Source organism: Heptranchias perlo, chromosome 17, assembly GCF_035084215.1.
Source record: "Heptranchias perlo isolate sHepPer1 chromosome 17, sHepPer1.hap1, whole genome shotgun sequence".
NCBI classification, from domain to species: Eukaryota; Metazoa; Chordata; class Chondrichthyes; order Hexanchiformes; family Hexanchidae; genus Heptranchias; species Heptranchias perlo.
Window position 1 is genome coordinate 21,531,123 of NC_090341.1, and position 17,357 is coordinate 21,548,479.

General features: G+C 42.0%; 1 protein-coding gene across 3 annotated transcripts in view; it reads left to right on the forward strand.

Annotated features, from left to right (window-relative positions):
- The window catches only part of fbln2 (fibulin 2), a 144,222-nt gene that overhangs the window by 100,483 nt on the left and 26,382 nt on the right, over nt 1–17,357 (forward strand). For all 3 annotated transcript variants that reach the window (XM_067998699.1, XM_067998700.1, XM_067998698.1), the window contains exons 9-13: nt 564–653; nt 3,086–3,187; nt 3,417–3,554; nt 11,747–11,881; nt 14,807–14,944. In XM_067998699.1, the coding sequence (XP_067854800.1) occupies nt 564–653; nt 3,086–3,187; nt 3,417–3,554; nt 11,747–11,881; nt 14,807–14,944 (603 nt within the window). The remainder of the gene's footprint in view (nt 1–563; nt 654–3,085; nt 3,188–3,416; nt 3,555–11,746; nt 11,882–14,806; nt 14,945–17,357) is intronic.

Here is a 17,357-nt window from a genome sequence, read left to right on the forward strand (position 1 = left end):
TTTCCTTGTGGTTCCAGGAGGAGCAGGCGTGTTCCTCTTGGCTGCACAAGGGAAGTTTAAGCCTCTCATGCCCTGGCCTCCCCCCTTCCCTTTGCGAGACCCTCCTGATACCCCCTCCCTGTGTCTTACCTACTTGACAGTGAGCCTTCATTTGGTGCTGGCCGGCAGCCTCCTGAACATCTGCGCCTGCCCATTGGCCAGCTACCATTTCCAGCCCATTTCGGGAGTGCAGCTAACTGGCGGCATGCAGATGAGGCCTGGGAGTTAAAATCGCCTGGATCTCGCTGCCGAGGTCGGGCGTGTTTGGCGCTCGCCTCACCCCCTGAATCCTGCTCCCAGTTAAAATTCCCCCCTAATGATAGTGGTACCAAATCTGTACTACTGAGTGATGAATAAAATTAGTGTATGGATCAAAAGACAAATAGTATTTTTAAACATTACTTTACTTGTTGAAGTTGCTGATGTGACATAAATAGAACATTTTTTAAAAGTTTGAAACTTGTGGTATAAGTGAGACGTTATGATAGATACTTCATTGTCTTTGTGTCTGTGCTTTGATACAGAATATGAAGATGAAGAAAACAGTTTTGCGGAAGCACAGACCACTCAAGTATCACAAACTCTAACAACTGTTAAAATGGATCGCTGCGGAGGTATGTTTATATCAAGAGCAATATCTTCAAATTTACATTTGGAAGCAAACTTGCAGAGAAAAGAACATATTAGAATCACATTGGCCCAGAAATTGTTGGAAAAATAATGGCGAGTACACAATGCCTGCCATTATTAATGTGTAAAAACCCCAGCAATTTGTGGTGAGGAAGAGATATCCTGTGAGTTGCGAAATGCTACAAATTGCTGGACCATTTGCACCACTCTTCCATTAGCCTTGGAAAAATGGGAGCTCATTGTCAACCTCGCTATGAGTGACAAGAAATTACTGGATTTGCGCTGTAAATACGAATGAATTTCATTGCAGACATTTAGGGCTGGTATTTTGTGTCATAAGGACTCCGTTAATGACCTGATTTTTGGTCCTGACATAAAACTCAAACTTGGAGGCCCAGAAAGGGAACAACTGAAACTGCTGGGTCTCACTCCTGCTGATAGTAAATTGTTCCTAGAGGTTTTTAAAATTTTAAATGTTTTAATTTTTTCCCTTCTGTCTCTTTTTTTCTCTGTCTCTTAATCCACTCTCTTTCTTTCCTTCTCTTTATTTCTCTTTCAGTATCTAATTTGACTCTAATTCCCCATACTTCCTTCTCCGTCATTCGCTCTGCTTCTTTCTCTACCCTTAAATTTCATTGGGTAAGGAGATAGACCAATGGCCCCGATGTCCCGTTGACCTTGTTATCAACTCGCACTTCCAGCAATTTGCGGTGCAAAAATAATTTGATCTGAAGGGCGAAGTAATAAAAAAAATCCAATTCATGATGCTCATTGCAAGATGCCCTGCTCCAGCACTTTCTGGGCCATTGGGTTACAGCTAGCTTAATGGGTGTGGCTTTTGTTTCATTTATTAGCATTTCAAATTTATGCAGGGGTTACAGATATTAAACAGAGGTGCTGTAAAAGAAGCATAATGATTCTCACTAGTCATAGAAAGCTATGGAATTAGGTAACACAGCAAATTGGAATATCGTCTTTTTCCTTCTATAACTTAGGGTTCAATGTAGCTCCAGAGATAGGTGAAAGTCTCTTGTCTAATGAAAATGTTAAAGATTCTAAATAAAGTTAGTTTGTGCCCTATCATTTCAGTTGTTACAGTTTAAAAAAAAACTTCCCTCAAATTTAGCAATGGATAGGATAGAGAGCATAAGGAAAGTCATGCTGGTGTTACGTGTGTTATGGTGGATGTAATGGAGCTTAACATTTCAGGGCTTCATACTAAGGCTGCAAAAGGTAATAATGAAAATGAGTTTCCCAGCACTGTAACTTTCATTACTTTATTTTGATAAGTGCACTCTTCCGCCCTCATCTCTCCCCCCACCCCCCACCTGAAAGAAACAGCCCTGACCATTTACTTTCTGGGTTGTGGAATTGCTAAATTCTGTTACTGGGATGAATATGTAGGATTATTATTGCCTATGTTATTCAATCAAAAAAATAGTTATCAGGATAGTCAAATCTTAGAGAAAGATTCAAACCAAACGTGAAGTGCAGGCGAAAGTGGAAGATTCCAGCAAAGAACTTCCAAGGGCTAATTTTGACTCTCCTTCCTCCCCCCCGCCCCCCCCCCCGCTTCATCTGATGAGAACAGGGCTGTGCGGGGGGTTAAAATAAAGGTAACGTCCTCCCTCCATGTTGGTAGCACACTTATGCTTGCCGCCACTTTGAACTGGCATGTTTTGAGCAAGTGAGGGCCTCATAATTAAGTAAAAGTCGGGGTCCTTTGACTTAAATAGGACCCTGTGCAATTTTAACATGCAATGGCACAATCCATGACCAATGCCAGGCTCATCAGAGGAAAATGGCAGCAGCAGAAACAGGCTCAGAAGAGGTCCGCGAAGGTAAGATTTTTACTTTTTTTATGGTTTCCTTATGGGCCAAACAGATCAGGAATGCTCCTCCGGGCCCCGCGAGGAAACCTAGGATCTCCACAGCCCCCATCTTCCCCCCCCTTCCTCCAACTACCAAGGACGGTTCCTGCGGCTCCCCGCCGGCAGCCACCTGCTGCTCAAAATCCCACTCCCGACTGCTGGCCATGTATTGATTCCCACCGGGATTGGGCGGGAGATTGACTTGAGAGTTTAATTGGCTCGGGCCTTACTCCGGCGTAGCTTGACCTTTCGCCCCCAAGCTGAACTCGCACCAAGAGTTAAAATCGGGGGTCAAGAAACTTGACCGTATTCAACCTATCTCCAAATGCCCTGATAAACTCACGCATATTATTAAACATTGCTGCTTATCAGAAGTGTCTAGTGTGGTAGGCACAGTTGAATTCCAGTAAGAGTATACAGCGATACGTTATACATCTCTCCTAACAAAAGAAAGTTTTCATTTAAGAAATTGTGATGACTGTTGGAGTTTACTTGGATGCTTCATGTTTTCTTCCTCGAGTTAAAATGAATGTTCTTTTTTACAGATGCTAGTCCATGCATGCACTACTGCGCACAGGTTAGAGGGGATATTATTTGTTCCTGCTTCCCTGGTTATAGACTGATGACAGATCAGATCTCATGTGAAGGTAAATGCATGTTCACATCCTGCAGAATATAAAAGATAATGAGATCTTTGGTTAGTTTGATATCAAAATCATTGCATTTGTTTTGCTGGAGGTTGCAAAGGCAGATTATATGTTATGGACAAATACTTTACAGACGTTTTGTACTTTTGCATCTCAGCAGATATTTTTCTTTGTAATTATTTATACTGTAATTTAAAAACATTTGTCTGCTATATTTTACTGATTATAGATGTGAATGAATGCATAATGGACACACACAACTGTTCGAGAGGAGAGTCCTGTGTGAACACCCAAGGATCATTCCATTGTATCCCTGCAACGATCTGTGAGACTGGCTTTGTCCCAAATGCAAACGACAAATGTGTTGGTAAGATCAGAAGTCTCCTGTCACTTGTACATTCTTCAAATGAACTGTTGTCTGCCGCTTATTTACTTATCTGGATTAAATTCTGTACCTACTGTTCCATGTGGAATCAGGTTTATCTGATCAAGATACAGCCGTCCGGAATTTCTGCGGGGTTGCCCCGATCTCCTGTTCGTAACTTTGGCGGGGGATCAGTGAAAAGCCTGGAGAATCAGCCTTAGTGGCCACTTATGCCGTTTTGGCAGGGTTCCTGACTAAAGTTCTGACGAAAGGTTTTCAACCTGAAACGTTAACTGTTTCTTTCTCCACAGATGCTGCCTGACTTGCTGAATATTTCCAGCATTTTCTGTTTTTATTTCAGATTTCCAGCATCCGCAGTATTTTGCTCCTGTCTATTCTCAGCCTGGTAACCCCTACGATGTGCAGATTAACAATGCAGAAGATCCTGCTGTGATAAGCTTTCCATGCATTCTTTTTAACCACTTTCATACTGTTGCTGTTTAAGTTTGGATTCCTCGAGGTTGGTGTCTGTGAGTCAGCTGTTGCTATTTCTACTGCTAAACTCTGCTCTTTGATCATTGTGGCAGACTCGTAGATCCAGTTTTTGTGGTCCACAAGTCTGCTGCTGGGTTAAGTGAGCCAAATTTAGCAGTAAAACTGCTGGGAGCCAGCTTATTGGTACGGCGTTCCTGGGGTCCAAACTAATTCAGCCCCAGTATAAAATTAGCTCTTGCTCTGATAGCCTCTTCTCATGCAAAGGCAAAACCTTCAGACGGTTCAGGCTCATTCAGGATAATGCTTTACATGCCCTAACATTATACCTGCTTCTGATACTGGTTTACATGGCCTATTATTATATCTACTCCTGATAATGCTTTACATGGTCTAACATTATACCTACTCCTGATATTGGTTTACATGGCCTAACATTATACATACTCCTGATAATGCTTTACATGGCCTAACATTATACATACTCCTGATAATGCTTTACATGGCCTAACATTATACCTACTCCTGATGTTGGTTTACATGGCCTAACATTATACCTACTCCTGATAATGCTTTACATGGCCTAACATTATACCTACTCCTGATAATGCTTTACATGGCCTAACATTATATCTACTCCTGATGTTGGTTTACATGGCCTAACATTATGCCTACTCCTGATGTTTACATGGCCTAACATTATACCTACTCCTGATGATGCTTTACATGGCCTAACATTATACCTACTCCTGATAATGCTTTACATGGCCTAACATTATACCTACTCCTGATGATGCTTTACATGGTCTAACATGATACCTGCTCCGGATAATGCTTTATATGGCCTAACATTATATCTGCTGCTGATACTGGCTTACATGGCCTAATATTATACCGACACACCATCCCCATTGCAATGTTCTCCTTCTAATGGAGTTATGATAAACATTTCTCTGAATGAATTGACTGAACAACTTACAATTGATAAAATTGTGAATGAGTAAAGATCACCTCACAAGTGAAAATATATAACATATCATAGTCAGTCATTCAATACTCTTGTTACACAACTTATTTAAAAAGATTGCTAAACAAATCAAATTTAGTAATTCTTAAAATACCACACATTTTATATTTGAATCAATCAGGAATATTTTGAATACACCTGAGGTGGCTCACAACTCTTTCAGTGCTAACTGGCTGTTCACTTGAAAATTCACTAAGTTTGGATTAATCCTAAACACGGGTTAATTTAACAGCAAGTAAAGGTATTTGTATGAATCCTTATCTACATTTATTTGATTATAAACTTATTGAAATTTACTGCAGTAGCTGTACAGTAATAAAGCCAATGCTTATCAATTTGGTTGTGTACAGATTGAATTGCAGTATAACTCGCTTATTAAAATAAACACATTTGTAATTTGCATTGATTACACATTGAAATAAAAATGCTAAGAAGATGAATTCTTTCACAAGTACTTTGGTAAAATTGAATTTGCAATTTTGCTGTAGTACCAGGTTGATTAATACCAGATTGGTGTTCAAAAATATACAATAGTCTTAAGATATCTGCCATATGGGGAATGAGCACCAATGCTTCATTACTTCCCAGATTACTGAATAAGAATTAAATGCAATTAGAACTTGGATATGGAATTGAAGCACCATATGTGGGTTTTAGTTTGTACAATAACTAAAAGGAGACAAAAAAAAGATGATCTTGTGGAGGGAGAGGACATGGCTGTGGTACTAAATGAATACTTCACATCCGTCTTCACTAAAGAAGAGGATGCTGCCATTGTAGCAGTAAAGGAGGAGGTAGTAGTGATATTGGATGGGATAAAAATAGATAAAAAGGAGGTACTTAAAAGATTGGCAGTACTCAAAGTAGATAAATCACCCGGTCCAGATGGGATACATCCTCGATTGCTAAGGGAAGTAAGGGTGGAAATTATGGAGGCTCTGGCCTCTTCCAATCTTCCTTAGATATGGGGACGGTGCCAGAGGACTGGAGGATTGAAAATGTTACACCCCTGTTCAAAAAAAGGGAGAGGGATAAACCCGACAATTACAGGCCAGTCAGCCTAATGTCGGTGGTGGGGAAACTTTTAGAGACAATAATCCAGGACAAAATTAATTGGCACTTGGAAAAGTATGGACTAATTAATGAAAGTCAGCACAGATTTGTTAAAGGAAAATCGTGTTTGACTAATTTGAGTTCTTTGATGAAGGAATGGAGAGAGTTGATGAGGGCAGTGCAGTTGATGTTGTGTATATGGACTTTCAAAAGGCATTTGATAAAGTACCACATAATAGACTTGTTAGCAAAATTAAAGCCCGTGGGATTACAGGACAGTGGAAGCGTGGATACAAAATTGGCTAGGGGACAGAAAGCAGAGAGTAATGGTGAAAGGTTGTTTTTTAGACTGGAGGGAAGTTTACTGTGGTGTTCCCCAGGGGTCGGTATCAGGACCACTGCTCTTTTTGATATATATTAATGACCTGAACTTGGGTATACAGAGTATAATTTCAAAGTTTGCAGATGACACGAAACTTGAAAATGTAGTAAACAAAGTGGAGGATTGTAACAGACTTCAGGAGGAAATAGACAGACTGGTGAAATGGGCAGACATATGGCAGATGAAATTTAACGCAGAGAACTGTGAAGTGATACATTCTGGTAGGAAGAATGAGGAGAGGCAATATAAACTAAGTGGTACAATATTAAAGAGGGTGCAGGAACAGAGAGACCTGGGGGTGTATGTACACAAATCTTTGAAGGTGGCAGGTCAAGTTGAGAGGGCTGTTAAAAAGCATATGGGATCCTGGGCTTAATTAATAGAGGCATAAGAGTACAAAGGCAAGGAAGTTATGCTAAACCTTTATAAAATAATGGTTAGGCCTCAGCTGGAGTATTGTGTTCAATTCTGGACCCCAGCCTTTAGGAAGGATGTCAAGGCCTTAGAGGGTACAGAAGAGATTTACTAGAATGGTACCAGGCATGAGGGACTTCAGTTATGCGGAGAGACTGGAGAAGCTGGGGTTGTTCTCCTCAGATCAAAGAGGTTAAGGGGATATTTGATAGAGGTGTTCAAAATCATAAACATTTTGAACAGCAAATAGGGATAAACTGTTTCCAGTGGAAGAAGGGTCAGTAACCAGAGGGCACAGATTTAAGGCGATTGGTAAAAGAGCCAGAGGCCACATGAGGAAACAGTATTTTACACGGCATATTGTAATGATCTGGAATGCACTGCCTGAAGGGTGGTGTTTGCAGATTCAATAGTAACTTACAAAAGGGAATTGGATAAATACTTGAAGGGAAAACATTTACAGGACTATGGGGAAAGAGCAAGGGAATGGGACTAATTGGATATCTCTTTCAAAAAGCTGGCACAGGCACAATGGGCCGAATGGCCTCCTCCTGTGCTGTACCTGCTATGATACTATGAACTGATAATTTAAACATGGATTTATTTTTTGGGGTTTTCGTGTCAGAGTTGAAGAGTTGTCTATTACACTAGTTGCCATTACTCAATGCTGGAAAACATTGGGGGTGATTTTACCACCCGCTATCGGGTGCGTTCTCAGCGGGGGGGCCCCGAAAATCGGGGAATCCCGGAGCGGTACCGGATCCCGTCTCGATCCCGCCCACTTCCGGGTTCCCCGCTGACGCGCCGGCGTGCGCGTGCAGCCCCCGCTGGTGGGAATCCCGCAGGCAATTAAAGCCAGCGGGTTGCCACTTGACAGTATTTATTTAGGTATTTCAGGTCATTAACTGACCTGATTAAGGGACTATGTGGGATTTTAGAACAAAGTGGGACTGTTTCCCACACTGGGGGAAACACTCCCAGGTCAAATGGACGTGTTGCAGCTGTCAGCCTGTGGCAGCTGCAAAGGTCCATTTGACAGGTCGGGGGGGAGACCCTCACTCATTGCAGGAGGCCACTCTGTCACTTGGGACAAAGTTTGGCCTCCACCACCCTCCTCCTGACAGTCAAAGTCACCAACCTGCACACTTACCCCGGGGTCCGGAGACATGTACCTACCTTGCGGACCCCCTCAGATGTACATCTTGCGGATGGGGGCCGCCGTAGCTGCAGTCATGACCTCCTCGGAGGGCGAACAGCATCACCAGCCTTGCCATCCACGCCGTCCACCTCTGACACGTGGAGCTCCACAACAGAGTGCTGTGACACATCCACCTGTACAGCAGGAGGGAGGGCTACCGCAGAGAGAGATGCGTCGCACAGGGCACTACCCTCGCCACAGGGTCCACAGACCGAGGCTCAGCCTCCTGGACCTCTCTGAGCAGCAGTGCACACGGAGGCTCAGAGTCACTTGACATGTAGTCGTGGACATCTGCAGCCTCTTTCATGCTGAGCTGCTCCCGGCTGGCCCGAGCAGCATCTTCTTACCTGTCGCTGTCAAAGTCACCACTGCCCTCAACAACTTCTCCTCCGCATCCTTCCAGGGTGCAACCGGGGACATCGCCGATGTCTCTCAGTCGTCTGCGCAAAAGAGCCCTGCAAATACACCTACACCCACTCTGCAGTGACACAATGGGTGGCATCAGTTGTGGGTCCTCATAGTGATCCTCAGGAGCGGGCATTATTGCACAAACCAGACAGGATTCACGAAGACATGGCAGTAGTGGTGCCAATATAATATGTAATGTGAGTTGTTCAGAAATTCAATATAAGTAACACCCATGACAAACCCTCAAACACCTTTGTGCATCCCCTTCATGCTCACGACACGTTTGCCTTACGCTGCCTACTGCACATATGTGATGCATGCCCTGTGGCTGCAGCACAGGTAGTGGCAGGTTGAGTGAGGCTGACTGTGAAAGAGATGCACGAGAGGGTGAGTATGAGATAGAGCCATGAGATTGTATGAGGATTGGGTTGAGTGGTAGTGGCGGGATGAGTACTGGCGAGGTGAGTAAGTGCAGGTAAGATGAGGATGAGGTTTGAGTGGGTATGAGGGGTGATGTGACAGAGTTGTGTTGGCAGTGCTGAAGGAGATGTGGGGTGGGGGCAGTGATGTGGCAGACGGAGTGTAGGGGAATGAGTAAGTGTACTCACTTTGGCTGACCTACTGAGGTCATTGGAGCGCCTCCTGCACTGTATGCAGGTGGGCGATATGTTGGTGGTGCAGGTGACCTCCTCTGCCACCTCGAGCCAGGCCTTCTTGGTGGCAGAGGCAGGCCGCTTCCTCCCGCACACCGGGAGGAAGATCTCTGTCCTCCCCCTCCTCCTCACCCCATGTATTGATACCTGGAGTGAGGCATCATTAAACTGGGAGCAGCCTTCCCCCTGGGCTGCTCCATGCTGTAATTTTTGCTATTTGTTGCAGCATCTGTCAGTGGAGGACTGCCCCTTTAAATAGAGTGCCTCCAGCTGACAGATCGTACTGCGCATGCGCAGCCCGCCCGACGCGCAGATCAGCAGTGGGGAACCCGGAGGTGTAGGTAAGTGGATCCAATTAGTGTTTTGTCTGCTATGATCGCGCGGGAAGCAGACTAATTTCACCGGGCGCGTTACCCACGCACCCGATAGCCCCCCCCCCCGCCGAGAACCCGCAGCCCTGCTGACATCGGGCCCATTATATCTGGGCTGCCAGCGGGATGGGGAAGGGAGGGTGAATGAATTTCAATTGTGGGAGCTAAGAGCCTACTAATATGAGAGCAGTTCCAGTCCACATAGACGAAAAGTTGTGACCTCACGCGTATGGAAATAAAAATGTTTCCACAGTACTCTGACCACCCATCTGGTTTTAATCAACTTGGTATTACCGCAGTAGTGCAAAATCATTTTACCAAAGAAACTGAGACGCGATTCATTTGCCGTAGCATTTTGATTTTGACACAGCTAAGTTCAATTATTGCAAATTACAAACATGTTTATTGTACTAAGTGAGTTATGTTGCAATTCAAATTGCAGTTCTGTGTTTGTTTCAGCTGCAGAATGAGAAATACTTGAACTTTTATTTGTACTGTGATGCTTTGAAGTAATTCGCAGTATTGGTTTCTTTCTTCCCAGCACAAGGTCTTTTTTAAAAAAAAGTAAATTAAGCATCACAAACTTATTAGCATTTGTCAGCACCTGACTTTTACATAGCTTACGTTAGACATGCTGTTACCAGAGAACAGAAGGCCCTTCTCAGAACTATACATACGTTGTCTGCCATCTGGAAAAATGGTACCAACATTTCTTTGTTTGACAAAGTACTGTATAAGAATTAAATATCTGTGCTGAAGACAAAAGAACCAATGAATGCAAGTTTAATGTCTTTCAGTTTTGTTTTCTGCTTTTCTTTTTCAGACTAGGGCTCCAACTTAACTCCACAAACAATTCTGTGGCTCACTCTACTCTCGAGCTCATTACCACTGTATTATCTGAAGTCACTCTGTAAACAGCCTGAATAGATTTTAGTGCCAGATGGCTGCTTGCTGACTGGTCTTCAGATTTGCAACTAACTAGATTTTTTTCAACATTGTGTTCATTCCTTTTCTACGTACACCTCAACTTATTTTTTTAATGAATCTAATATGTAAGTTACTTAAGCATATATTCCATGTGCATATACACAGAAACAAATGCATGTGCTTGTACGCGCATAATAGGCATGTAGTAGAATTAAAATAAAAGCTAGTTACTTTGGATTTTATATGTACAAAAAAGTTACTGTAGGAAATAACTTTTATGGAGTTGTAGCACCAGAAATGGAACCCTACATAGACTAAATCTTTTACAATCTGCTGCACTTAGTTTCTAAAGCACAGCCTGATTTGTGGTCTTATCTTCAACAGCCCATTTAGCCCGGCTGATATTGTTCAACATCAGACTGGCTCAATATTCTGATGTGTTAAAAAGTAGCCACATAAACTGATTTAGAACTACAGAACACTCCATTTGAAACTAACAATAGTATGTGAATCATCCAGGAGCTGCAGGGCATGTGCAGAGAGGCTTACAACATTCGTGCATTATGCTGTTTATACAGCTGCTGTATCTGTCTGAAACGATAGACAAATGAGTTCTGGCTCCTCCATCACCAATGCAGCTTTACCTGCTCTCAAATATTAGATTATTTGATACAGTGGGAAACAGTATATCAATTTTACAGCTCGGACATAAAAACCCAACCCCCCCCACTCCCCACCAGATTCTCCTGTTTACCTAGTCTAAAAGCAAAATGGCTCTTTTTTGAGACAAAGACTCCAAAAAGGTAATTGTTTATTTCAGCCTTTTGGGCCTTGCGAGGTCTCAGACAGAGACTCTGTGAGTAGGCAATGCTGATGTGTGCTTTCAGGTGGCAGTAGTTCAGACCAGCCATGCAAATGACACTGTTCCATGAGATTTGAGATGGGATCACGGAGCTTAGGGCTAGGGCGGGTGGGAAACTCCAGGAATTTCAGGGCCTATCTATTTTCCAGTTTCTTCATACTTCGTATTAACTCTTTCTTGAATAATTACATTTCCATCTTTAGAGTATTTTTTAAAGAATTCTTACTTGGGATTTGTAGATTCAGTATTTTGCACATAACACTAATAATTTCAGCAAAACCCAGACACTTTTGAATGGAGGATTCCACATTTTTTTCTCATGGATTTCTTTGTAAGTTTAGAAGTGGAAAATGTGAAAGTCAATATCTTAACATTGTGACAGTTATGCTTTGTAATGTTTTCCTGCAGATATTAATGAGTGTTTGATGGAGTCCCAGACCTGCAAATTTGGGGAAATCTGTATTAACACAATTGGTTCCTTTAGATGCCAGAAAACGATTATTTGTGGAACAGGCTATGAACAAATGGACGATCACTGCCAAGGTTTGAAATAAGTCTGAAGTATTTTGACATTTAACATTCTTAATCTGTTGACCTTTTCTTTTCTTGTTTTGCATGCAAATATATATTCACCCTGTATGGTAGTACAGTGGTTATCCAGAGTAATCCAGAGGCCTGAACTAATAATCCAGAGTGTTTGAGTTCAAATCCCGTCATGTTAGTTTGAGCATTTGAATTCAGTTTAAAGGTATCATCTCATTGCCATATTACCTGGAACACCTCTTGGAGGAAGCACAGAGGGTCGCAACAATGTCCATCACCAAGAGTGGCTTGCTAGTACCACCACTGACCAAGCTGGCCGAGACCCGAAGGACTTAGCTGCCAGACTGGGCTTGCAGCAAGTGGTGAGAGAACCAACTCAAGGGAATAATGTACTTGACTTTGTTCTCACTAATCTACCTGTCGCAGATGTGTCTGTCCATGACAGCATTGCTAGGAGTGATCACTGCACTGTCCTTGCGGAGACCAGGTCTTGTCTTCACACTGAGGACACCCTCCATCGTGTTATGTGGCACTACCACTGTGCTAAATAGGATAGATTAAGAATAAATCTAGCAGCTCAAACCTGGGCGTGGTGGGCCATCACCACAATCTGTAACCTCTTGCCCCGGTATATCCCTCACTCCTCCATCACCATCAAGCTAGGTGACCAACCCTCATTCTATGAGGGGTGTAGAAGAACATGCCGGGAGCAGCATCTGTCATACCTGAAAATGAGGTGTCAATCTGGTGAAGCTACAACACAGGACTACATGCATGCTAAACAGCAAAAACAGTATGCTATAGATAGAGCTAAGCAATCCCACAACCAACGGATCAGGTCAAAGTTCTGCAACACTCTCACATCCAGTTGTGAACTGTGGTGGGCAATTAAGCAACTAACAGGAGCAGGAGGCTCCTTGAACATCCCCTTCCTCGACAATGGCAGAACTCACCATGTGAGTGTGCAATAGACAAGGCTAAAGCGTTTGCAACCATCTTCAGCCAGAAGTGCCTAGTGGATAATCCTTTTCGGCCTCCTTTTGAGGTCCTCATCATCACAGATGCCAGTCTTCAACCAATTCGATTCACTCCATGTGACATCAAGAAATGGCTGAGTACACTGGACACAGAACAGGCGATGGGCCCTGACAACATCCCAGCTGAAGTTCTGTGCTCCAGAACTAGCTGTGCTGCTATCTAAGCTGTTCCAGTACAGCTACAACACTGGCATCTACTCAACAATGTGGAAAATTGCCCAGCATGTCTGATCCACAAAAAGCAGGACAAATGTAACCCAGGCAATTACTGTCCTATCAACCAGTTCCCAATCATCAGCAAAGTGATGGAAGAAATCATTAATGATGCTATCAAGCAGCACTTACTCGCCAATCACCTGCTCACTGATGCTCAGTTTGGCTTCTGCCAGGACCACTCGTCTCTAGACCCCATTACAGCCAAACCTGGACACAAGAGCTGAATTCCAGTGGTGAGGTGAAAGTGACTGCCCTTGACATCAAGGCAGCATTTGACCGAGTGTAGCACCAAGGAGCCTCAGTAAAACTGAATTCAATGGGGATCAGGGGGAAAACTCTCCAGTGTCTGCAGTCATACCTGGCACAAAGGAAGAGTGGTTGTGGTTGTTGGAGGCCAATCATCTCAGGAGGAGCACTCCTCCAGGCCCCACAAAGGAAATTTTCTCACTTACCTGGAGGGTCTCTTCATGCTTCAGCCTGGTAGGAGAGGCACGGTGGCTTCCCCACTCAGGTCCCAGGTAAAATATCATCAGGGTCCTACAGGAGCTGATTAGCACGTATGCATGAGGCTCCTGCCTGAATCCAGTGGGCGTCTCATCCGACACCGAAAACAGCGGTGTTAAAATTCGGGAATGGAGCTGCTAAATTTTAACTGCTTGCCCCTTCGTTCTCGCCCAACGGGGGGGAGTTAAAAGCCCCACCAAGTGATATCATAAAGCACTGCTAATGGGACTCTGTCGTTCTTTCGGCTAAATCCTCATGGCACTCCTAAGACTAACATAATGGTAGGAACTCTACACCATTTTTCCAGAGTTAACTGTAAAAGAAATGTAACTATATGTAAGACTGCTCGTCCAGAGCAGGGCCATTCTGTTGCATTCTGCCTAACAGGATATATTATTTTGTGCAGCGGAGAAGCAGCTGCAGGATCTTAAATTCCCTAGTTTGGTCACCCACATTTCACACTATATAATCAATAGTCTACCAGAAACATTTTTTATGATTTTATTTTAACAAGTGCAACAATTCTACTTGCAGTAATTTCCCCAGCAGGATGTCCTGCAGTTGCATTTACTTTCAAATTAGGGTGCCAACTCCACCTTGTGGTTGGATGCCCCATCTCCAGAGCCAGTTGATTTACTGACAAAACTCAGAATACATGCTCGGGATAGATCACTGATTTGTGGGGAATGGGTAACCATAATTACAGAGACCCACAAAGATGCCATTAGGTAATATGGCGATACGATGTAACCTATGATAGCCGCAACTTGATTATTTAGCACGCATAAAAATGTACAAAACATTACAATATTAAAACCTATATATGCTCAATATAGAAATGCATCTTAACAACATGGGGAAAATGCCAGTTAGCTAATAAAGAATGCCTGTTAATATTCAAGATAATAAACAAAATCTCAGTCAGAAATATATTTAGCTGTAAAAATTCTTCGATACTTAGTGCTCTTGCTTAGGAAAAATCTAAATTCGCTTCCATGCTACTTGCAATGTTTGTGAGTCTGAAAAAGGCAGTGGCCTGATAGTGCCTGGGTAACTCTTGTGCTAGTATCCCTCTGCTTGATGAATTAGATAAACACGACACTGCTTCTCTTCATGATTAGCACAGCACTGAGCAATGAATGCTGACACTCTCATTTTCCATTTTCAGATATCAATGAATGTGAGCGAGGCAATCACAACTGCGCAGTAAATTATGAATGTCAGAACACTCCAGGGTCATTCCGTTGTCATCAAAAAATGCGTTGCTCTGAGGGATTTCTGCAGGACTCACAGGGCAACTGCCATGGTAATAGACTTTCTGAACAAAAGCCTTAAAGTGCTGGAGGAAGAAACAAAATTAATTAAAAATTTAATCCAGTTTAATATTTTATGGGGCTGTACATCCAAGTAATTTTATAGATATTAAAACCAGCAGTTGAATGTCTATTCAGTTAACCCATCGTGTGCACCATGAAGCATTGACGTCTAAAAATGATTTGGGTAAATTTCTATCATTGATTATAGTGAAGCAGAACTGTGGGAATGTATTGAATCCCACAAATTTACAGGACTCATTATAATTTGATTTTTTTTTTAATTTGGTGAAGAAATGCTGCTGGAATTCTTAATGGTATATTATGTTTTAATTCTAACCTAATTTGAAGTTCATTTTTCTCAATTTACTTCTAATTTAATGGAAAAGCTTCAGGCAGCTCCACCATTCCTCCCACATGCAGGGTTTAACTCCTAGACTGTCAGCAGCTCTGGGGAATTCCAGTACTTTCCATTTTAAAAATTATTTTTAAAGCTCACACGTTATGATGCTGAAACAAACTCCCCTGCAGGAATAAAGCTGTTGAAATGGTTTACCAACAAATCGAGGCCTCGATGTCTGCAGATTGACTTATTTGTGTTCTTTTGTTTCATTTGTGAGTGTGAATACTGCAGTCACCTGAATTTACAAGCCTTTTCTGGTTGAATTTTAAACCAAACTTGCTGAAGAATGATTTTTGGTTCCATGTTCAGGAGGATGTTTCTTATTAAAGTGCAATACTATTTTGTCCAAAGCTTGTCATGAAAGGCAGGCTTTAATGAACTGTAATTTCAGAAAGAATTGGCAAATCTTAATGCTTTAAAAAAAAGTTCTGCAGTAGTTCAAATGTAAGAAATAGGAAATAACATTATTATAATAAATCTGTTGTGTTTATCATTAACATCTTCTAGTCGTAAGCAGCAAAAAGCATATTTTCAATTCACCACAGAGGTGCAAACTTGTTCTGGGGGGAAAAAACATTTGCATTCTACATAAGTGTTAATTCAGAAAGGATACTTTGAATCCATTTGGCTATCCGTGGCCTAGAAAATGCTGCAGCTGTGTAAAGGAGCTGGGACATGTCGACCATGCTATTTGATTCCCTTTGCTTGGCTGACTTAAAATCAAGCCAAACACTTATGCATAAAAGAGCAACAAAATGCTGATCTTATGTACCAACTTCACTGAAAAAAATCAAGTCAGGAAGAACTTCTTCACACAAATGGTAGTGGAAATCTGGAAAACTCTCCCCCAAAAAGCTGGTGGGACTCGGTAAATTGAAGATTTCAAAACTGAGATTGATTGATTTATTTTTTAGACAAGGGTATTAAGGGGTAAGGAACCAAGGTGGATAGGTAGAGTTAAGATACAGATCAGCCATGGTCTAATTGAATGGCAGAACAGGCTTGAGGGGCTGAATGGCCTGCTCCTGTTCCTATGTCCCTAATTGTTTATGTTAAGATGGAGTTCTACCATCCCAAAGTCAGTTTTATTTTTGGAGAAAAATACTTGGAAAAATTTGAACTTTTTGATGGACATTCCCTGCATCATATCCTTCTATCAGCACCGGTCGGTGCCTGTGGGGAAAAATAGCACCTATGTATTTGGGTGCAATGCGCATAGATTTGTGATTAATTGCATGCTGTGTTTAGGAGGAAAATGTGTAGCACATGACTGTACAAACACTATCCCCTTGACAATGCATGTAATTCAAGTTATCAGTCTTCCTATACTATTGTAGTCAGGTATGCACATGCTGCCTTAAAAACAGGAGATTTTCCCAATAAACTACTAAAAGACAGCCAGACATTATAGAAGCTATCAAACTTTGCCTCTTGACACAATTCTAGAATAACAATAGTAACTAATATGAAAAATATCCACTGTGCTTTACACCATGAGAAAAAGTCTAGACTTAAAAAATAAAAAACATTTGGAGAAAACTATTAGGACTAATGGTGCTTTGTGTTACATACACAGTCATGAGCACAATGCTTATTGTACAGCGGTGGACTCCGATTGTCTCTTTCAAAGCATTTGTGCGCATTCATGAATTTATACTATTTTACCTAAAGTGCCGATACCAAAATAAAACACTAAAGTCAAAAATATAAAAATTGAAAATGAGAAAATAGGGAAAAACAAATTAAGGTGTAATCATCATGCAGTATGAAATTTGTATGAGAAAAAACAAGATGTATAAGTCCTGTTAAAACAATAGAAAGATAATGGTCTAATAAAATCAGTGTATTGCAATGTGCATTCTTTTGCATGAAACAACAGCATGTAACTGAACATTTATTCAAGGCCATTGCTCAACATTTCACTGAACTATTTAAGGGTTAATGGACTGATTTATGCATATGAGGGCTGGGCATTTTAGGACAAAAAGATTAATTGTTTGTAT